At 42.0% G+C, this 24405-nt stretch overlaps 1 protein-coding gene across 1 annotated transcript in view; it reads left to right on the top strand.

The window, feature by feature from the left end:
* The first annotated feature begins 1719 nt into the window (after window positions 1–1719).
* The window catches only part of LOC142750497 (stereocilin-like), a 39146-nt gene continuing 16460 nt past the window's right edge, over window positions 1720–24405 (top strand). Inside the window, exons 1-13 of the mRNA XM_075859499.1 lie at window positions 1720–1796; window positions 3653–3839; window positions 4391–4500; window positions 4589–4721; window positions 5108–5290; window positions 6344–6382; window positions 6916–7083; window positions 7736–7885; window positions 12172–12227; window positions 18767–18887; window positions 19253–19341; window positions 20097–20232; window positions 20333–20529. Of these exons, the coding sequence (XP_075715614.1) occupies window positions 3756–3839; window positions 4391–4500; window positions 4589–4721; window positions 5108–5290; window positions 6344–6382; window positions 6916–7083; window positions 7736–7885; window positions 12172–12227; window positions 18767–18887; window positions 19253–19341; window positions 20097–20232; window positions 20333–20529 (1466 nt within the window). The 5' untranslated portion in view covers window positions 1720–1796; window positions 3653–3755. The remainder of the gene's footprint in view (window positions 1797–3652; window positions 3840–4390; window positions 4501–4588; window positions 4722–5107; window positions 5291–6343; window positions 6383–6915; window positions 7084–7735; window positions 7886–12171; window positions 12228–18766; window positions 18888–19252; window positions 19342–20096; window positions 20233–20332; window positions 20530–24405) is intronic.

Raw genomic sequence — 24405 nt, 5'->3', positions numbered from 1 at the left:
AATTGCTCGTACTCGCATTTTGCGAGGCGTCTTTGACGGCCGTAATTGTGAGCTGTTCTTCATTGGAATCAATGAAAAACGGCTCAAATTACGTCCAAAGAAGTGTCCTGCACTTCTTTTGACGAGGCTGTTATTTTACGCGTCGTCGTTTGACAGCTGTCAAACGACGACGCGTAAATTACAGGTCGTCGGCACAGTACGTCGGCAAACCCATTCAAATGAATGGGCAGATGTTTGCCGACGTATTGGAGCCGTATTTTCAGGCGTAAATCGAGGCATAATACGCCTCGTTTACGCCTGAAAATAGGTCGTGTAAACCCAGCCTTAAGCAGCTCAGGCTTTGGGGGGAAACTTCAAGTGATCACACAGCATAGAAGTAAGATATTAAAGAATAGTTTTCACAGTTTTAATATTCTGGTAGGTCTCCCTAATTAAGCCCGATTGCCCAGCAGTATTATATATCCGCTGTTGCTCAGATGCTACAAATGGCAACATATTATAGTAACTCTGTTAGGGCATGCCCCCACGTGGCGGAATTCCTCCGCAACTGTCCGCATCAATGCCGCACCTAATCCGGGTTGCGGATTACGGCTGCGGATCTGCCCAAAATGTGCAGTAAATTGATGCGGACTAGCTGCTGCGGACTGCGGTAAAAGTGCTTCCCTTCTCTCTATTATCAGTGCAGGATAGAGAGAAGGGACAGCACTTTCCCTAGTGAAAGTAAAAGAATTTCATACTTACCGGCCGTTGTCTTGGTGACGCGTCCCTCTTTCGGCATCCAGCCCTACCTCCCTGGATGACGCGGCAGTCCATGTGACCGCTGAAGCCTGTGATTGGCTGCAGCCGTCACTTAGACTGAAACGTCATCCTGGGAAGCCGGACTGGAGACAGAAGCAGGGAGTTCTCGGTAAGTATGAACTTCTATTTTTTTACAGGTTGCTGTATATTGGGATCGGTAGTCACTGTCCAGGGTGCAGAAACAGTTACTGCTGATCGCTTAACTCTTTCAGCACCCTGGACAGTGACTATTTACTGACGTCTCCTAGCAACGCTCCCGTAATTCCGGGAGCCCCATTGACTTCCTCAGTCTGGCTGTAGACCTAGAAATACATAGGTCCAGCCAGAATGAAGAAATGTCATGCTAAAAAAGCAAGACGCATCCGCAGCACACATAACGTGCATGACAGTTGCGGACTTCATTGCGGAATTTAGAATCTCCATTGAAGTCAATGGAGAAATTCCGCCATGAGTCCGCAACCAGTCCGCCACTGCTCCGCAACAGCCATTGCATGCTGCGGACACCAAATTCCGCTCCGCAGCCTATGCTCCGCAGCGTAATTTTACGCATCGTCTAAACGAACACTTCTAAATTTAAGTGGAAGTCAATGGAGAAACGGCTCCGCTGCGGATTAACGCTGCGGAGTGTCCGCAGCGGAGTGAACCCAGCCTTACCCATCATCCTTGACTATGAATAGCCCGATATTATACAGAAGCTATTGATGAACCAATTGTAAAGAGGCAATAATCCAACCTCATGTTAGATTAATGTCATCAAACCTTTATTAAAACCTTGTTTTTGCAGGATATATTAAAGAATTTTCCGTCTCTTTTCAAATCTACTCTTGGTTTGCCTTCCAGGTTTCAGATGACTACTTTTCTATGATTGTGTCCACACTGCTCTCAGTCATAGTGACCTCTGAGCCTCTTCTCTTCTATGAAGTTGTCCCCTTTTTACATTATCTGGAACCTGATGAGCTTATAGGGCTTCTACCTCCACTACAAGACGACAAGGAGGTGTAAGTTTCTCTAGTAATGCTAATATATCTATTTTATAAGTCTTGGAACTTTGCCTACGGCTGATCATCTAAGGAGTGAAAATAGTACCCAAATAATTGCAATTTGGATGATGTCATGGGCCTATCTAGAGCAGTAGCAGCATTAGCAGTTGTTATGGGGACCCACTGAAATGCAGGGACATTGCTCCTCTGTAAAAAGACAGTGTTGGCTTTCTGCTGTGCGTTGTCCTTTGTGCAGAAGATGTGCTCAGTGGGAAAAGGTGGTAGGAGCCCTTTGCTATGTTGCCCTTTGTATTTTATTTATGTCCCTGTATTATTCAGTTCTGTCTCAGTTGAAGCGTTGATGACATTTTCTTCATGTTCTATATGTAAGCTCATCTAATATCTTGTAGTAGTATAGATCCTCCTCCATTTTGGAAATGACCAGACAGTCTGAAATATTTAATCAAAGCATATTAACCTATTAATGACCAGGCCAGAAAAGGCCTAAATGAGCAGCTCCATTTTTTTCATTTTTGCCTCTTTGTCTTTCAGCAGCCATAACGTTTTAATTTTTTCATTGACGTGGCTATATGAGGCCTTGTTTTATGCGTGAGAAATTGTATACTGTGTAACTTAAGTCATTTATTTTTGCGTCGCGTGAATATAGAAAAGGCGATTTTTGGCATTGTTTCTCTTTTTTTTTTTAATTGTAAATTTTTTTTTAAATCCTAGTCACATTTCATGCTAAATTACCTGTTAAGTTAATTCTTCGGGTTATTACGGTTGTGCAGATACCTAATTTTTTTTTTTTAATGTAATGTATGGACAATAAAACGTATTTTATGCTAAATAATTACTTTTTTGCAGACTTTTTTCTTCTTATTTTTTTGTTACACTTTTTTTTAACAACTTTATTGTTTACTTATAATGTATTAGCATATTCCTGCATGCTATTACATTATCCTGTTTTATTATGACACAGGCTGCTGTTAGGGAAACACAATGTGTTCCCTAACAGCAGGCATACTGAACAGACAGCCCTGGAGTCCTTTCTAGGTCCCCCAGTCTCTAATTGCGTCACCGGGTTTCCTGTGCGATCGAAGAGGAGAGTCCCTTTTAATCATGCCGCGGTTACTGACCGCGGCAATCAAAGGATTAAACATCTGGGGTTGGAGTTTCCTCTGATCCCAGCTGTGTTCACTAGCCTTACCTATGTACAGGAGCTGTTCGTTACAGATCCTGCTTAGAGAATAAGTGTTCACAGGAGCGCTCATAGGCCTTTTCTACAGTGACGCCAAAAGATGTTGCTGTAAATTGGGGACCTGCACCGCCCACTGTTAAAAGACATTGGGCAGTTGTTATAGGGTTAAGGAATGAGGCCTTTTATTGTAGTACAAAACCATAATAACAAAAAGTTCTCTATTCCAAAGAATCTCAACAAGTTACTTTATTAATATTATATTATCAGTCGATTTCTTAAAAAATAAGTTAAATATAAAGCAGGAAATTTATCAACACTGGGGCAAAGTAAAAGTGGAGTAGTTGCCTATATCAACCAATCAGATTTCACCTTTCATTTTGCAGAAAATGAAAGCAGAAACCTTATTGGCTGCCATTGGCAACTACTCCGTATTTCATTTGCGCTAGTTTTGATAAATCTCCCCCCATTGATTTTGAGTACAGTTTGTGGGAGTGAGAGGATATTTTCATTATATCGTTTCCTTAGATCACAGTCACGGGGCTGTTTATTCATATTGGTAACTGACAATGTACATGCTGAATGCTTTCACACTGGCAGAGATACACTGAAAACCTCTGGCAGCAGATTTCTAAAACTGATCCTGTTATTAACAATTGTATGATATCCTGTACAGGCTTCAGGTCCTCAGTCACTATGCTGGATCTCAGTCCGAAACACAGTGACTTGCGCTAGGGTTCTGGCTCCGCAGATCAACCTTGTTTCAGAATCTAACCCGAATGGACGACACTTTTATACTGCGAGTAGGAAATCTGCTTCCTCTCTTCTCATTGGATGTGTTTCTGCAGCTCAGTACACAACAGGTAAGAGGCAGTGACCAGTAACATAATGGACAATATGAATTCCAGTCCGCTCCACCAGTTAAAAACAACAGACACTAAAAAAAAATTCTTGGTCACCCATCATAACCATGAGTTCCCTATGTGGGGCAATGCAGGGAAAAAGTTATCCTCTCTTTCACCCAGGGCAAATATTCAGCTTAGTACCCCTCCCCCACAATTTAATGCATACAAATCCCTGTATGTGGATTTGCCTAAATGGGTCGGTGGCCCAATCATAAGCTTGCCCTACCTGGGCATGCTGCTGACGGGTAATGGCCTTGCTCTCCTCCCCCGTGCAATGTGAATCTACTGACAAAATAGTATGTGTCCTCCTCATTAACACTTTATTAAAAACTCATGCTTTTGGTTTTAATGGCGTCCCCCCTCTACCCGACACTCATCACCTGGGGCACATGCCCCGGCAATCGCCCATCCTCAGCTACTCCACTCGAAACTATAATGAAAAGTATTTTCTATTAATGAGTGGTTCAGATTGAAGCAAATGTTTTTTGACCTTTTTGCTCTTCTATCAGGTTGTGAATATTCTCCCTTCGCTCCCATGGGATTTAACTCCTCCATACCAGAGAATTGTTGCATCCAAAGTGTTACAGGCACCAAATATAACAGTGCAGGATGTGGAGTTGTGAGTATCGTAGGGTCACCTCTGACAACTGGCGGATCATCTTTGTTCTCACACTCATCTTATAGACACGTTGTTGTTTTTTCCACAGAATGGGAAGATGTGTGTGCCAGGCCGATGTTCAAGATCTGAAACCATATGGCCAGAATATGGATATTTCCTTAGCTCTGAGAAGAAACCTTTTCGAGTGTGTGAGAAGAGGAGACTTCTTTCCAGACTCCATGGTGAAGTTCAATAAATCAACACAGACAATAAAGATACTATACCATTTTCTGGATTTCTTGATTCATAAGCAGGGACGGGACGTGCTCTGTTGTTGCCCAAGTCGGTGGTTTCAAAAGATAACCCGGGCATTCAACTGTCCCTTATCGCTACTCTCCCCGCCATTCCATAGTTTTCCTATTATACTGGAGAACATCGATTGGCTGAATAACATAGGTTTTTTTTTTTTAATTCCGCCCTCCCCTCTTTGTTAGGGCTCTAGACGACTGCCTACTCTGCATGACTTCCATAGATAAATATGGATAGGTACAATGTGAATGATGGTGTTTCATAATCCGTCATCAGTTCCAAGCTCTAATCCTGTGTCTCATTATTGTCGTCTGCTTAGATGTTGGAATTCCTGTTCGGTGATTTGCAGTTTCAGGACATTCGAAATTTCAGCTTGGAATCAGTCCCCAAACTATCTGTGGTCATACGTTCTCTGGGATACAATTTCCTACAGGGTCTGCGCCCAGAGCAATTGCTTCCTGTCCTTTCTGATGTGGCCTCAGTGACACTAACATCAGCTCAGGTAATACTACTTTATTATATGTAGTAATAGCAGGTTATCTATCTATCTATCTATCTATCTATCTATCTATCTATCTATCTATCTATCTATCTACCTACCTACCTGTCTGAATTGGCTAAACAGCTTGATACTTGATAAGGTCAAAGATTCAAATACTTAAAACCCTGTGTCATTTTATCATAAACATAAGGGCAAAATCAAAATTTAGCATTCATTATACTCACTCCACTATAATGAAACGTGAACATATCATACGCTATCATTACAATGACAGAACACTTTAGAAAGAATGAAAGACAGGAAACTTATGGATATAATATAAGGACAGGCCTATATTGCATGTTGCTTTGAGATTTGTGTAAAAAGTTTTTTTATTTTCTTTTACATCAACTTCAGATAAAAATCTGCACAAAGAGCTGTAATTTACATATTGTCCACAAGATGGCAGCAGAGGTTTTAACAGTTTATTGGTTTCACTAAATGTTTTGGGTTATAGCTTATTGTATATCTAACCTTTATATTTTGATCTTTCTGATTTACGTACAAGTAGCATAATAATGACTGTGATAATAACAACTACAAATATATCATATGTTGAGGTAAAAAGTAGCAGTTATTAGAGGGTTTAGCTAACAATAAGTCTCTGTTCACATTGCTGTGGTCTACGTTCTGTCAGGTTTCTGTTGCCTTTTGACGGTAGGAGTAGATAAGTATGCAGCAGAAAAACTGAAACCAAATGGACCAAAAATAACTTAATTGGATCCGTTGCCATGAAGTGGTTTTGTACATAGCCCTAACCAGAACATTTTGCCTTGATTAACACAGGACGGAAAGGCTGCAGATTTTCCACAGCATATTTGCAGCGCTTCTGTAGCAGGTTTTTTTTTTTTATAAAAGAAGCATTTCTAGACCTTTTGGGAATATTCCTGAGTGGAGCAACGGCGGTGCTTAAAAGTCCTGCGAATTGGGATTCACATGTATGTGTGTAGGTATGCACACAGTACATTGTTGTCATTTACTTTAATTTTGCATTTATTTCTGTATGTATTTTAGGCACGGGAGCTTGTTCAGAAGGTCCTAAATCCAGGAAATGTGAGTCTGAACCAGTGTGTGCCTAAATCAATGTATCACAATATATCATTTAGAAATCCCATAAATGCAGAGGTCAGGACACGATTTTATTATAAGTGAATTGGGCTGAGCTCCAATACCACACACATCACATGAGAGAATAGAGTAACATCTTATTATTGGGAAAAAAAAATACCCTTTTTCTTAATCTCGTACAATCCTTTCTATGGTGGAGGGAGCAACTGGCACAGCAAGCTCCTCATTTGTCTGATCCCCTGAGGGCAGTACCACCCCTACTGCTCTTATATGACTGTATGCATTAGTGCAAGATTGGTTCTAAGTAGTTCAGACTTTATGTCACTTTTTCTAAGACCAAATGTCGGCCATTAATTCCATGGTCGTTGAAATGTCCACCATACTATCCATTGTTAGAGCAGACACATGGATGTAATATTTAGGTGTTAATGTAATCCACCATGTGGTTTATGTATTTACCTTTATTATGTCTTTGTAGACATGAACGTTCTATATTAAACCAAATCTCCCACACACAGGTCTCAGATGAAGTGCTGTCACATTTGGGTTCCTTGGTGTTGGGGATCAGTCCTACGATTCTTCAGACGTTATCAGCCAATCAGCTTGTAAAGCTACTGCCAGGCCTGACCAGTAATGCAGATATGCTAAGTTCTGCTCAAATTATGGCTGTCTTCAGGACAATGTGGGTATGTGTAGATGTCAAAATTGTTTCTGTTTTTGTTAATATGGATGTGTCCTTTCATACCCTTCCTCATATCTCAACATATCCTGAGATGTGTGGCGCGAGATGACCAGCTTTGAAAATACATGATTTTGCGAGACTCTGTCACGAGATGTCAATGCTATATATGTGTTTATGTGTGACCTCCCAGTGGTTATGATATGAATTGCAACTTGTGGAGGGTTTTTATAGCATGTCGCGATATTGTATTGAATTTGTTTTATGAGAAATTGAGTCCTTAACCAAATTAAAGCAAAAGTTAAGGGTGGACACATCTGTATGTAGTGCACTAAATGATGTTTACTCTTCTGGGGCATACATTTCAAAAAACAGCCTTACTTGCTTCTAAAAGGGTTATTGGAGTGGGCGCCAGTTTAAGTTGACCTCAACTTTGCTTTACAGACACCACAGCATAAAAAAAACCAAGGGAAGGAGGGTCTACATAGAGGGTAAATCTGCACCAGGCCCTGATTCCAGATTGGTAGTGTGAAAATGTAAACTGGGACATGGGGGGGGGGGGGGGGTATGGGGTCTCTTTACTCAATGTAGGATCCTGTACTTGTATTATATATTATATATTAACATATTTCCATTTCATATGTATTTGTCATATACAGGCATCAGGGAATGTTTCACTAAAGCTTATGGAGCTGGGTCCTCTTCTACTATCATTGCCACTGATTATGTTACGTACAAGAAGCAAAGAAGTACTGTCTAGCCTGTCCAATCTGAGGCCTATGGCTGGGGTGAAGTGGAGCCAGCAGCAGGTAGGACCCTTTATAATCAGCTAATTGTATTGATAATGTCTGCATACATATAATGTTACTTTCATGGTCTTTATAAATTGTACTGAAAGTTCCTGCTTCTTCTGGTTGGTAGAAAAAATCTGGAAACACGGTTTTAGGGCCACACTAATGTTTCATTTATTTACAGTTGTTGAATACTTTTAAGGCCTCATGAATATGGCACAACCATGTGCTTGGAGTCTCTTATGGACTTCAGGTGCCTCCATACAGCGCTGTTTTACAGTGATATACTTCCCATAGATTTCCCACCAACCATTCACAAGTTAGTCCCCACACTTCTCAAGAGTGTAAAACAAAACAGGAAAATATATCACTTTTTCTAGTAATGAAAGAATTTGTATTTTCTTGTATTTTGTATTTTCATTCTATGACTTGTGATTTTCATTAAATTCTGGAGTTTACTCTGTAACATTTGAACATCAAATATTCTATATAAATACGTCATACTTCTATTGAGTGTTCATGTTAATGAGTATTAGGAGGTTAATGTGACAATCACACACTTATCACATTCACAGCAGGGTACCATTTGCAGGCAGTTGAGGGAATTCATCACCCTTTCTACGCCAGTTTTCTGGCGCAGAAAAGTCACACAAGGTCCAAAATTTTATGCTGGCAGAAAAGTGGCGTAAATAATAGAGGAAATCTACACCAGCCCCTAACTGCCGTAGATTTCACTCTGTGGGGCATAGCACGATAAAGACCCATGCCGAGCCCCATGTCTTGCCTCCCCCGATCAGACTACCCCCCTTCCTCATTGGGCAATTAAAAAAAAATGTATGCTCACCTCACTGCTGCTCTTCACTTCTCCTTTTCGGGTCCCCTCAGGCTCCCTTAGCAGGCCACAGTTCATACAATGTCCTGATGCCGGGCAGCGTCAGGACGTTGTATGTGATGCAGCAGTCAGGACGTTGAGTGCTGAGTCACATAAAAGGCCCGGTCGCTACTCAGCATCAAGACATTGTATGAGCCAAGGCATGCTGAGCCTGAGGGGACCCGGAAGAGGGAACGAAGAGAAGCATAAATTATTTTTATTTTATGTCCAATGTTGTCCAATCAGGAATGTGAACAGTGATGTGAACAGGCCCTAACACAAAAGTTTTGTGTTTTTTTAAGCTGGTTCACAAAAAAAAATAATTCCAAATTCTACTGGACCAACTGCCTATTTAGAGACCGGCAGCAGCTCCAGGAGCGACATCATAAGGGACACACTAGGCGGATATGCTGAGTTAAACTCCACAGCTTATCCGCCCCGGTAGCCGCAGGGAATTCCGCCAGCAAAACCGCACCAAATAGTGGCGCAGGTTTCGTGAGGCATGTCCGCTGCGAGAATCCTGCAGGGAAAAAAAGTTTAGACTTGCCCCGGCCGTAGTTTAGGTGACGCATCTCTCTCTTCTGAACGTAGCCCCGCCTCCTGAGATGACGCTGTAGACCATGTGACCGCTGCAGCAGTCACATGGGATGAAACGTCATGACAGGAGGCCGGGCTGCGCTAAGAATAGAGGATCGCGTCACCAGGACTACGGCCGGGGCAAGTCTAAACTTTTTTATAAATTTAAAAAAGTGCCTTTTTTTTTTTTTCTCATGTGTGCTTTTTGCGGCAGAACCGCAGCATTTCCGCAACAGAGGAGCAGCAATTCCACAGAATACATTGACAAGCTGCGGCTTAAAAAGCCAAAAGCCACACGGCAGGTCCATTTTTTTTGCAGCGTGTAGATGAGATTTGTTCTAATCTCATCCACTCTGCTGCGACTTTAATACGCTGCGGATTTTCCACAATAAAATGTGTTGCATAAAATCCGCAGTGTTCATGCCTAGTGTGTTCCTACCCTAAGGCCGGATTCACACAAGCGTGTGCTTTTTGTGTGCGCAAAAACGTGGCGTTTTGCGCATGCAAAAGGTCCACAACAGCTCCGTGTGTCAGCAGCGTATGATGCGCGGCTGCGTGATTTATGCGCGGCTGCGTGATTTTCGCGCAGCCGCCATCATTATGACACTCTGTTTGTATGTTTGTAGCACGTGGTGCTTTTCTGTTTTCATTCATAGTTTATACGGCTGCGGAAGTGCTGGGCGTGACATTCACGCACCCATTGACTTCAATGGGTGCGTGATGCGCGAACAATGCACAAATATCGGACATGTCGTGAGTTTTACGCAGCGGACACACGGACACACGCTGCGTGAAAATCACTGACATTCTGCACGACCCCATAGAGTAACATAGGTCCGTGCGAGGCGCGTGAAAATCACGCGCGTTGCACGGACGTATTACACGTTCGTCTGAATAAGCCCTAACAATAAGGCCCAGTTCACAGAGTTTTTGGGCCTTGATATTGACTCGGACACTGCGTCAGAATCAGCACCAAACAACTTCCAAAACCGCCTCCCATTGATTTAATCTGAAATCAATGGGAGCCAGTCGCGGAAAAAAGAAAAAGCAGCACATCCTTTCTTGCCACGGTTCCGCCTCTGACCTCCCATCGAAATCAATGGGAGGCAGAAAATGCATTTTTCCCTGCGTTTTTTGTCTGCTGTCCTCAATCGCAGCGGGCAAAAAACGCAGCAAAAAACGCGGCAAGATAGTATGGGCAGGTCAAAATCTGCCTCAAAATTCTTTAAGGAATTTTGAGGCAGATTTTTTCGGCCTGCAAAATACTCTGTGTGAACAGGGCCATACATAAACAGCACTTTGAGACACTTTACTCACCGTGTCAGAAGAGCTGCTCCCACTCCAGTCCACTTCAGGCGATGTCTTCGGTCCAGATGTCGTCCTTCACCTCCAGGCTCCAGAAAATGGCAGGGATCGTAGAACTGCCGCCGCGCAACAACTAGACTCCTCCCCCTCTCCTTACGCAGCCACGCTCTGGAGAAGGAGGAGGCGGAGTCGGACGAGGAGGCGGAGTCGGACGAGGAGGACGAGGAGGCAGAGTCGGAGGCGGACGAGGAGGACGAGGAGGACGAGTCGGAGGCGGGCCAGCAGGTAAGTAGACTGCGGCGCTGTCCAGTGTGGCTGTCCTTCCCCCTAGATGTTGTGTTGCGGGCGCACCGCCTCCCTCTCGGCGGCGCGCCTGGTCGTTCGCGCGTGGGCGCGCGTGCTTGCGGTCGTTCGCGCGCGGTCGCGCGCTCGCTCGTACGCGCGCAAGCGGGCGGTGTTTCGCGGCGGTGATAAGAGGGGGGCCCGCAGCTCACGGCGGTGTTTCACGAGAGGGGGGCCCGCAGCTCACAACATTGTTTTGGTGAAAAAAACAGGCCCCATTGCAGGGGCCTGTTTTTTTCTACCAAAGGCAAGTCGCGGCAGTTGCCAGGCCCCCCTTTCAATTAAGTTTGGCCGGGCCCCCTACACTACTACCCCTAATACCCCCCTGATGGCGGCCCTGTGTGCTCCTCTTAATAAATCCGTCACATCTTACTCCAGCGGAGCAGAAAGTCTGATGTATGAAAGGCAAGTCTCGGTAAATCTGCCCCATGTTCTAAATGCTGACACATAAACAGGAGATTGTTTTCAACACTGCACAGAGCAAACATGATGCTAGATTTTATATTTTCTGGCTATATAGCCAATGTCGGTCAAAGTTAGAGCTTTACTTTAAATCTCAGATAAATTAATAGCATCTGGAATCTACTGAGATTGCATTTATAATTTTTTACACATATGTCTATTGTTTTGCTGATAATGTATTTACAACGTAGCTCTTATTTAGAAGTACAAATGAGAGATGACAAGAGCTTATAATTAATGATGGGACATGATAAGTACCTACGATTTTAATGTGTATTGCCAAATGCTTTGCACTATCAATAGGCCTCCAAATTTTCATTGTGTATAGCTTTTAGGTTCTCTAACGCTCATTAGATTTGTCATATTTCAAGATGACCTCATTTTTGGAATGACACAGAAACGCATAAAGAAATCGTCACTCATTAGACAGACAGACAGACAGACAGACAGACAGACAGATAGATAGACAGATAGATAGATAGATAGATAGATAGATAGATAGATAGATAGATAGATAGATAGATAGATAGATAGATAACACATGACACCCAGACACCCAAGAATAACAATATTCACCCATGATACACATATTTAGCCTTGTGTGTCACAATGTTATTCATTTATGGCTCTAGATTTCCTTCATGTAAAGTGCAAATCAATGTTGTATGATATGTTTATCTAGAGATATAGAGACATCAAGTCACACTTGTATATATGAATACAATAAATTGTCTTCTTCATGTACAAGGCGCTGCTGCTGATCCGTGAGGCCACACAGATGAGTCGTATATCAGATGGAGTCAGGTTGGTTTGTGATGCCTCTATCCTGCAAACTCTGTTTATGGAAAGATATCTCTCCTGCCCTACCTTCTTTACCTCCTGTATGCCACCCCTACAATGATGAACTAATATAAACTAATACATGGTTATTTGTTATAGAAGCAAAATGACTAACTAAATCAGTGGCGTTGCTAGCACCGGGCTTTCGGGGCCCAAGCCACCCCCATTTTTCATAACCAACCAGATACAAAACAGCAGCAGACTAGCATTATCAGGGTCGGAAGGGCCACTGTTTTTTGGCTTTCCCAGCTGAATAATACCAGCCTGCGGCCACCCCAGTACCAGACCATCACTACACATGGTCGGGTACTGGATCGTACCCAGCTCTTCCCGACACCCCTGGTGGATGTGGGTATGGGCTAATAATGGGTGTTAGTGTTAGCTTTTTCACCTGCTAACACTAAACCTTAGTAATGGACGCTGTCAATCAGCCAGCGGACATAACTAAGGCGGAAGTAATAAAGTTTAAAAAAATACAAGGACATAGAAAAAATATTTTCTTGTAATAAAAACCCCCACAAAATCCTCGTTAACCATTTTATTGAGAATAAAAAAAAGCTGTAATCCAAGTAGTCCTCGAATCAGAAGTAGAAAGCGAAGCAATTCTTATACTTACCTTTCCTGGGTCCAACTCTGGAGCTGCACTGTCAGCTAGCTGGGCCCTATATCTAATCCTATCATGTGTGATAATGTCTGCTGAGCCACTGTATCTAATGCTATCCATAGCCATAGGATTGTAGTATATACATATATAGACTTATATACACATATAAATACATGCACACACATTTTTTTTTGGGGGGGGGGGGGGTAAACACCCCTGGACTAAATTATCATATTCACTAACCCTGTTATATTTTCCTGCATCCTTCTGTTATCTGCCATACTCAAACATACCCATTCCCAAATTTTTTACCCCATCCTACTTCCCCATGGGTAGCGTTAACTTGAACATGGCTCCTCTTCTTTATAGGCATCACAAAAATACCATAAAAGTATAAAAGGTTTTGTATCTCTACATCAGGAGTTGGGAAAGGGGCAAGTGGACAAGCACCAGGTCTTCCTGTCCTAAGTTGGGTGGTGTGGTGAGATGTGCCAGCACCAGGTGGGGGTACATATTCATTGCTAGCATCTTCTCCCTTGAAGAGTAACTTCTCTGGTATTTTATTAGGAATCAATCATTGATGCTTGTCATTCTTTTACCAAATTAACCCCTTAAGGACGCAGCCTAGTTTTGGCCTTAAGGCTCAGAGCCCATTTTTCAAATCTCACATATTTCACTTTTTGTGGTAATAACGTCGGAATGCTTAAACCTACCCAAGCGATTCTGAGATTATTTTCTCGTGACACATTGGGCTTCATGTTCGTGGTAAAATTTGGTCGATATATTCAGTGTTTATTGGTGAAAAATTGCAAAATTTAGAGAAAATTTTGAAAAAATTGCATTTTTCAGAATTTTTAAATGCATCTGCTTGTAAAACAGACGGTTATACCACCCAAAATAGTTACTAGTTCACATTTCCCATATGTCTACTTTAGATTGGCATCGTTTTTTGAACATTCTTTTATTTTTCTTGGACGTTACAAGGCTTAGAACATAAACAGTAATTTCTCATATTTTTAAGAAAATTTCAAAAGCCTTTTTTTTAAGGTACCTCTTGAGTTCTGAAGTGGCTTTGTGGGGCCTATGTATTAGAAACCCTGATAAAACAACCCATTTTAAAAACTAGACCCCTCAAAGTATTCAAAACAGCAGTTAGAAAGTTTTTTAACCCTTCAGGCATTTCACAGGAATTAAAGCAAAGTGGAGGTGAAATTTGCAAATTTCATTTTTCTTGCTGAATTTAAATTTTATTCATTTTTTTTTCTGTAACAAAGAATCTTTTACCAGAGAAACACTACTAAATATATATTGTCCAGATTCTGCAGTTTTTAGAAATGTCCCACATGTGGCCCTACTGCGCTCGTGGACTAAAACACAAGCCCTAGAAGCAAAGAAGCACCTAGTGCATTTTGAGGCCTCTTTTTTATTAGAATATATTTTAGGCAGCATGCCAGGTTTGAAGAGGTGTTGAGGTGTCAAAACAGTAGGAATCCCCCAATAGTGACCCCATTTTGGAAACTACACCCCTCAAGGAATTCATTTAGGTTTGTTGTTACCATTTTGACCGCACAGTTTTTTCTCAGCACGTATTTGAATTGGGCTCTGAAATGAAAAAAATTTCATTTTTTACAATAAAATGTCATTTGTGATCAAAATTTCTTATTTTCACAGGGAACAAAATACCCCATTTTGTTGCCCAATTTGTCCTTAGTGTGGCAATACCCCATTTGTGGTGATAAACTGCCGTTTGGGCCCATGGGAAGGCTCAGAAGGAAAGGAGCGCTATATGTTTGTTGGAGTCCAGATTTTGTTGGATTGGTTTTCGGGTGCCATGTCGCATTTGCAGAGCCTCAGAGGTATCAAAGCAATGGAAACCCACCAAAAGTGACCCCATTTTGGAAACTACACCCCTCAAGGAATTCATTTATGGTTGTTGTTAGCATTTTGACCGCACAGTTTTTTCACAGCACCTATTTCAATTGGGCTGTGACATTAAAAAAATGACATTTTTTCCAATAAGATGTAATTTTTTACCAAAATTTCTTATTTTCACAGGGAACAAAATACTCAATTTTGTTGCCCAATTTCTCCTGAGTGCATCAATACCCCATTTGTGGCAATAAACTGCCGTTTGGGCCCATGGGAGGCCTCAGAAGGGAAGGAGCGCTGTGTGTTCTTTGGAGTACAGATTTTGCTGGTTTGGTTTTCGGGTGCCATGTCGCATTTGCAGAGCCCCAGAGGTATCAAAGCAATGGAAACCCACCAGAAGTGACCCCATTTTGGAAACTACACCCCTCAAGGAATTCATTTATGGGTAATGTGACCATTTAGACTCCATAGTTTCTTCACAGAACTTATTTGAATTGGGCTGGGAATTAAAAAAATATATATTTTTTCCAATAATATGTCATTTTAGCTCAAAACTTCTTATTTTCACAAGAAATAAAATACTCCATTTTGTTGCCCAATTTGTCCTGAGTGCGGCAATACCCCATTTGTGGTGATAAACTGCCGTTTGGGCCCATGGGAGGGCTCAGAAGGAAAGGAGCGCTGTGTGTTCTTTGGAGTACAGATTTTGCTGGATTAGTTTTCGGGTGCCATGTTGGATTTGCAGAGCCCCAGAGGTATCAAAGCAATAGAAACCCACCACAAATGACCTCATTTTGGAAACTACACCCCTCAAGGAATTCATTTATGGGTGTTGTGACCATTTTGACCCCATAGTTTTTTCACAGAACTTATTTGAATTGGGCTGGGAATGAAAACAAAATTATTTTTTTCAAATAATATGTCGTTTTGGCTGAAAATTTCTTATTTTCACAAGAAACAAAATACCCCATTCTGTTGCGCAATTTGTTCTGAGTGCCGCAATACCCCATTTGTTGTGATAAACTGCCGTTTGGGCCCATGGGAGGGCTCAGAAGGAAAGGACCACCATTTGGCCTACTGGGGATTTTCTAGTGCGAAGTCATGTATGCAGAAGCCCCTGAGGTACCAGTACAGTTGAAACCCGCAAGAAGTGACCCCGTTTTAAAAACTACACCCTTAAGGCATTCATCTAGAGGTGTAGTGAGCATTTTGACCGGAGACCTACACCCCATAAACTGTAATGTGGGTTCTCCCGGGTATGGCAATACCCTACATGTGGCTGTTATCAGCTGCCTGGGCACACAGCAGGGCCCAGAGGGGAAAGACGAGGGGGGATAAGCTGTGTGGAGTGCATCAGGGTAAGTAAAATTGGGGTAAATTATAAACCAAGGGATGTATGATACATTTTAAAACACTTTCATACAGAGCTCTGGTTATTCGGGACACGTGTCAAATTGATATATTGTGTCATCCCTTATCACCCTCTTATAGCAGACTTTGCCCCTCTTTTGACTTTTTCCCTTCTTGCCAGTTTGGGGAACTTCTCCTGGAAAGTGTTGCCCTGGTACGATGCGTGTGGCCCCGCTTCCAGAAGTACTGGGTGCCCCCCCTTCTTGGTCCCTAAAGATTAGGTTCTTGATAATCAGCTCTTGAAATTCCAGGAAAGTTCCCGTCTGGCCTGCACATCGACGTAGCATGTACGCATTGTACAATGCCATCTGTATGATGTGCCCGGCCAGCTTCTTATACCACACCGCATGGCGCTGTAGGGCTTCAGGGCTTGATCTTACAAGTCCATCCCTCCCATGTACCTATTGTAGTCCAGGATGCAGTCTGGTTTGGGGGTGGCCTTCCCTTCATATATCCTAAATCTGTAGGTATACCCTGATGCACTCTCACAGCTTATACATCTTCACGCCATACCTTGCCCTCTTACCCGGCAGGTACTCGCGGAATTGAACCCTCCCTTTAAAATGTACCAGGGACTCATCAATAGAAATACACTTCTCGGGGTGTATGCTGGGGAAAACCAGGCACTGGAACGGTCTAATAGGGGTCTCCGTTTATACAAACGGTCAAAACTGGGGTCATCTCGGGGTGGGCACGGCTCATTATCAGTATAATGTAAGAAGCGAAGTATTGCCTCATTTATTTATTTTTTTAGGTTCCAGTTCAGTTCTGAAGTTGCTTTGAGGGGCCCATATATTAGAAACCCCTATCAAATACCCCATTTTAGAAACTAGACCCCTCAAAGTATTCACAACAGCATTTAGAAAGTTTATGAACCCTTTAGGTGTTTCACAAAAATGAAGAGCAAAGTAGAGGTGAAATTTAAATATTTTTTTTGTCAGAAAATCCGCTTTATACCATTTTTTTTATAACACAAAAGGATTTATTAGAGAAACGCAACTTAATACGTATTGCCCAGATTCTGCAGTTTTGAGAAATATCCCACATGTGGCCCTCGGGCGGTAATGGGCTGAAGCACCGGCCTCCGAAGCAAAGGAGCACCTAGTGGATTTTGAAGCCTCTTTTTTATTAGGCACCATGTCCGGTTTGAAGAGGTCTTGTGGTGCCAAAACATTGGGAACCCCCCAAAAGTGACCCCAATTTGGAAACTAGACCCCTTGAGGAATCCATTGTAGTTTTCTTGGGGTGCATGCGGCTTTTTGATCAGTTTTTATTCTATTTTTAGGTGGCGTGGTGACTAAAAAACAGCAATTCTACTATTGTTTTTTTTTTCGTTTTTTTTTACAGCGTTCACCGTGCGCTATAAATGACACATTCACTTTATTCTGCGGGGCGATACGATTACGGCGATACCAGATGTTTATAGTTTTTTTTAATGTCTTATGGCGTTTGCACAATAAAATACGTTTTGTAAACAATCATTCACTTTTTGTGTAACCTTATTCTAAGAGCCAGAACGTTTTTATTTTTCAATCAATAAAGCCGTGCGAGGACTTATTTTTTGCGTAACGAACTGTAGTTTCGATCAGGACCATTTTTAGGTACATGCGACTTTTTGATCTCTTTTTATTCCATTTTTTGGGAGGTGAAGTGACCAAAGAATTGTGATTGTGGTTCGGTTTATTATTATTTTATTTTACGGCGTTCACCGTGCGGGATAAATAATGAAATAATTTTGTAGTTCAGGCCGTTACGGACGCGGCGATACCAATTATGTATAGTTTATTTGTTTGTTTATATATTTTTATTAATAATAAAAGACTGATAAGGAAAAAGGGGGGATTTTTACTTTTATTACTTTTAAATCTTTTATTTTCTTATTTTTACACATCTTTTTTTAACTTTTTTTTTACTTTATTACTTTGTCCCACTAGGGGACATGAGGGCAGGAGGCCCTGATCGCTATTCTAATACACTGCACTACATGCGTAGTGCAGTGTATTAGAACTGTCAGCTACTCACTGACAGCAAGCATAGTGGGTCCTGACGTTGTCAGGACCCACTAGGCTTCCGTCTATGGCATAGCCGGACGCCATTGTTTGGTGTCCGGTTGCCATAGTCACCATCGCCGGCCGCTATCGTGTAGCAGGCCGGCGATGGCAGCTTAACCCCTAAAAAGCCGCGATCTCTATAGAACGCGGCTTTTAAGGGGTTAATCAGCGGGGACACAGCGATCGGTCCCCGCTGTAGGAGCTGTGACAGCTGCTGAACAAGACAGCAGCGTCACAGCTCCTGTATGTGTCGGGAGGACGGCCGAAACGGCCGTTACTCCCGTGACGTACTATTACGGCATGGAGCGCGAACGATACAGCTGCCATGACGTAATAGTACGTCAAGGAGCGGGAAGGGGTTAATCTACAATTTTTACAAATAAAACCACTTCCTGGAACCTCATCCCATTGATCCCCATTTTTTGCTTCCAAAATTATTCCATAAAATAATTTATATCAACATATCACACCTTATGTATCTATGTTATGTTCATGTCTCCAAATTCAAATCCTCCATCCCAAGTACATTGTATGATAGCTCTCTATTGTCTTCTACTTATGACTTTTAGGTCCTCAGCAAATTCCGTGACTAGAACGAACTGTGATTCCCTCAGAAGTCTTCTGCAAGATAACACCATACAAGCTATAGAAAAGTTTTGTGATGTCATCAACTCATTGCCCCAGCATGTGGTGAGAATAAATAATGGAGCCTTCATTCATCGGTTGCACTGAATTGACTTCAGAAGAGTTTTCACTTATCAGCAAATTCTGGAATTAGACATCAAAATAGAAGATATCTGAGATATATATAAATATATGTGATATTTACTGTTATTTAATCTCTTATGCACTACTGCTATACCTCTTATTAGACATACCCAGATAAACATATGCTGGGGATCTGCTAAATGTGGATGTAGCTTCTCTTATCTCTATTTAGCTTACATACACAGTGGTTGGCCGATCACAAGTACTGGCTGTCTATCACATATGCGACAGATACCATAAAGTTTGATATAACTGTTATATCTATTCCCATCTCTGGTTCTGTTTAGGTCCGCTGTGCACTGGATAAAGTAATCCCCCTTCCTCCATCCTTAACACTGTTGAAAAGTTTAAGCTCACAAATGATTGCCGAGATTCAGTAAGTCAAAGAGATCAACATATATGATAGAAAAGTAATGTTGTATGGTAAAAGTTATGGTAAATCAAATCCCTCAGTGCTAGATGTAGCTCACAAGCTTTGGGTTTAGCTGTTCTTTAAGGTACAACTAATTTTAAAACCTACATTTTAAGGTCCCTAAAATAACTTTAAAGTATAATTAATTGATTAATGATTACTACATTAGTGAATGTTAAGAAAGGAATATTTCGGTTCTGAAGAGCTATAACCAGTTTTCACCTATGCACTGCGCGTGCTTGCGCTCCATTTAAAGCCTGTGAGACTGACGGAGATAGCCGAGTACAATGCTCGGACATCTCCGTCAATCCCATAGACTTTGATTAAAGTGGCAGCGCACATGATCGACCGCTGCTCCACTAAAATGGGGGAAAAGGGACCCCTCTTTCTGGCAAATGCTGGGGGTCCCAGTGGTTGGACCCCCCACTGATCTACCAGTTTTCATGTTTTCAGTGGATAACTGTACCACCCCTTTGATTGTTCCATTGTTCATGCTTTATTTAGGTACTATATGAAGTAGTTATTTCTACACCGTATGACAGTATGCCATATTGGCGGTGGGGGGGGGGGGGGGGGCACTAACAGAAGGTACTGCTCAGAGCATCATCCAATGAAATGCCAGTCCTGGAATTATGGGAACTTCCCACTATCAGCCCTATATTGTTTGAGCATCAGGTGCCTTTTATTTATTTTCCAACCTAACTCTCTCTCTGTTTTAGGACCAGTGCTGTGTCTCTACTCCCAGCCAAGAGCTGCAGACATGTACTGAACATACTGAAATCAGAAGCTCAGTCTGTGGCTGCCTTACCTCAACAGCGTCGCTTCGTCTTGCTTGATGCTCTAATAAGTTGTTTGGTGAGAGGACTTATGTGTGGAGTTTGAATACTTTTCACGGATATATATATGTTTATATAAACACTACTGTTTGTTATCACAAAACTATCTTTCTTTGCAGAATTCAGCAGGAACCACTTCCACACAGGCACAATTTATTGTTCTTGGGGTCTTAACTCCATTTGTCAGAGGCTCAGCTTTTCTTACATTGTCTCAGGGAATGATGCTACAGAATGTGGAACGAGTGACAAATTACTGCTATCCTCAAGAAACACAGCTGCCATTATCACAACTGCTGCAAGAGACACAGGGCTTTGGGTATGTACCCAGTGATGCAGGAATCCGAACAATTTCAGTATATACTTCAGCAGACCAATCAGTAGATGTTAGGACCTGCACCGATCGTGAGAATGAGAGTCACGAACCCCCGTTGCTCCTCATTGTTAGACTGCAGTAAGGAGGACATTGCATGGTAGAGCATGCATGCTGCCACAGGGGGAGCAGTGATGCGAATCTGGGGGTTTGGGATCCCTGTTCTCACAATCCTGTGGATAGGTGATAATTATTGATTCTGGAAATACCCCTTTGAAGAAGCTGTCTGAGATTAGAAACATAGGTCAGTTTTTTCCCCCAGAAACAGCATCACTCCAACCAGGGCCGATTCTAGCTTTTCTGCTGTCTGAGGTGAAAATTGAAATGGCGCCCCCCAGATCTTGATTGACATCCCCTGGCTGTTCTACATCATCACCAGCCTCCTCCAACTCTTGTGGATGCCTTGTACTTCCCTGGCATGCCCGCTGCAGCAATGAAACCGGGCAGAGTACACCTCGCTGCACGGTTCGTGCCCAAGTAGTAGAAGACAATGGCGCATCCAAGAAAGTTGGAGGAGACTTGCAGTGATGTATAACAGCCAGGGGATGTCAATCAAGCATGGAAAGGTGGGTTTGGAGGCAGGACTAGGTGACTCTTCAAGATAGCGGCACCGCCCGATGACCCTTTAATGAGTAATTAGCATATAGTGTGCACCGTTTTAAAAGTTGATTTGATAGATTTTGCTGCATCTGAAAAAAACACGTGGGAATGTTTGGGAATATTGTCAAGTCATGGTGGCGGTTCTAGGGATTAAAACTACCTGACAGGTTCCCATTAAATATACAATGAATTGAAAACAATTCATCTGCCCTTCAATTTTCTTATTATAAATATATCCTACATAATTGCAGCTCCAGAACAAAGCTCATACATATATACAACACCACAACCAAGCTCAGTACATAAATCCAGCACTAGAACCAAGCTCATACATATATACAGTACCACAACCAAGCTCAGTACATAAATACAGCACTAAAACCAAGCTCGGTTCATAAATACAGCACCAGAACAAAACTCATACATATATACAGCACCAGAACCAAGCTCATACATATATGCGGCACGAGAGCCAAGCTCAATACATAAATACAGCACTAGAACCAAGCTCAGCACATATATAAAGTGCCAGAACTGATCGGCGCTAAAATGTAGATAACAACAGTGTTTTTTTATTTTGAAAAACTATAATTTTTGAGCAAGTTATGAACAATTTTAGATTTATGCTAATAAGTTTCTTAATGCCCAACTGGGCGTTTTTTTACTTTTGACCAAGTGGGCATTGTAAAGAGAAGTGTATGACGCTGACCAATCAGCGTCATACACTTCTCTCCACTCATGTCCATTTGTATTCACAGCACAGCGTGATCTTGCGAGATCACGCTGTGCTGTCACATACACCCACATTAACTTTACTGAAGTGTCTTGAGAGTGAATAGACATTGCCTCCAGGAAGGATGCGATGTCTATTCAGACTCCCGACACTTCAGTAAAATTTATGTGGGGCTTAATCACACAGTACAACGTGATCTAACGAGATCACGCTGTGCTGTCATTCAGAGCGTTGATCTCGCGAGATCACGCTGTGCCGAGAGTGAGTCCTACAGTAACTTTACTGAAGTGTCTGGAGTGTGAATAGACATCACATCCTGGCTGGAGGCAATGTCTATTCACTCTCAAGATACTTCAGTAAAGTTAATGTGGGTGTATGTGACAGCACAGCATGATCTCGCGAGATCACGCTGTGCTGTGAATACAAATGGACATGAATGGAGAGAAGTGTATGACGCTGATTGGTCAGCGTCATACACTCCTCTTTACAACGCCAACTTGGTCAAAAGTTAAAAAACGCCCAGTTGGGCATTAAGAAACGAATTATCATAAATCGAAAATTGTTCATAACGTGCACAAAAATTATAGTTTTTAAAAATAAAAACCACTGTTGTTATCTACATTACAGCGCCGATCAGATTATGAAGGAGATAGGGCACTTGTATTCTGGTGACATCCTCTTTAAGATCTGGGCTCTGGCTCGGCCATTAAAAAAATTTGATCTTCTTCTGGTGAAGCCATTCTTTTGTTGATTTGGAGATATGCTTTGTGTTGTTGTCGTGCTGAAACGTGAAATTCATCTTCAGCTTTTTAGAAGAGGTCTGCAGGTTTTGTGCCAATATTGACTGATATTTGGAACTGTTCATAATTCCCTTCACCTTGACTAAAGCCCCAGTTCCAGCTGCAGAAATACAGCCCCAAAGCAAAATACTGCCTCCATCATGCTTCACTGTGGGTATGGTGTTCTTTTGGTGATGTTCAGTGTATGAGCTTGGTTTTGATACTGTATATATGCATGAGCTTTGTTTTGGTACTGTTTATATGTACTGAGCTTGGTTCTGGTGTTGTATTTATGTACTGAGTTTGGTTCTGGTGTCGTATTTATGTACTGAGTTTGGTTCTGGTGTTGTATTTATGTACTGAGTTTGATTCTGGTGTTGTATTTAAAAAGACCAAATGCTGTCATAAAATAAAAGGGTAATTCAACAAAGTATTAGTTTAAGGATATTTATGCAACCACATTATGTTTGTTTTTTATTTTTATTTTTCCACTCTAAAACATTTCAGTTTGTTTTTCAATGGAATTGTTCAGATTATGGGTCACATTAAAGTGGGAAAAAAGTTATGAAATTATTCATCTTGTACTAATTTTGTAACATGACAAAAACTGGCATTCTAACAGTGGTGTGTATACTTTTTATATCCACTGTATATACAGCACCAGAACAAAGCTCAGTACATAAATACAACACCAGAACTAAACTCAGTACATAAATACAGCACCAGAACCAAGGTCAGTACATATATACAGTACCAGAACAAAGCTCATACATATACAGTACCAGAACCAAGGTGAGTACATATATACAGCACCAGAACAAAAGTGAGTATATAAATACAGCACCAAAACCAAGCTCAGTACATATATACAGCTCCAGAACAAGGCTCAGTACATAAAAACAGAACCAGAACCAAGCTCAGTACATAAATACAGTACCAGAACAAAGCTCAGTACATACAGACAGTACCAAAACCAAGCTCATATTGTAATGATGGGGGTAGGGAAACAGACAAGTGAGCCCTAATCTACCCACCACTCAGTCCCTGCCTACTTGCAACGACCCGCCCTAGGCGACGGGTTACAACTGGGCGACGGTCCCTACGCTCAATAAGTGCACGACAGACAAACAGACAAGGGTACACAGAAGCAAAGGGAAATGGGGCAGTTGCCCACGGCAACACTGTGAACAACAAGAGTGGAGAACGAGCCGAGTCAAACCAGGAGTGTACGAGGTACCAAACGCAGAGCAGGAGAGTAGTCAGTAAGCCAGGGTCAATATGAAGCAGGGTCAAATAGTACAGAAGCTGCAGCAGGGCTAGGAAACCAAACGAGAAGAATCACAAGCAAGGAGGAACAGGAAAGGCAGGTATAAATAGACAGAGGGCGGGAGCTAGCTCCGTCTGGCCAGGCTGTGATAGGCTCTCCCACTCCTAAGCCTGCCATCCTGAGTGGTGGAAGATGGAGTCAGTCTCACAGACATAGAAGCAGGTGAAGACTGATTACCTATGGGCGTTGACACAGAAGCTGTGCCTGGCAGATCCTTTACACATATATACAGTACCAGAACAAAGCTCATACATATATACAGTACCAGAACAAAGCTCATACATATATACAGTACCAGAACCAAGCTCATGCATATACAGTACCAAAACCAAGCTCAGTACATATATACAGTACCAGAACAAAGCTCATACATATATACAGTA

Source organism: Rhinoderma darwinii, chromosome 3, assembly GCF_050947455.1.
Source record: "Rhinoderma darwinii isolate aRhiDar2 chromosome 3, aRhiDar2.hap1, whole genome shotgun sequence".
Taxonomy (NCBI): domain Eukaryota; kingdom Metazoa; phylum Chordata; class Amphibia; order Anura; family Rhinodermatidae; genus Rhinoderma; species Rhinoderma darwinii.
This window is presented reverse-complemented; position numbering and strand designations above follow the sequence as displayed.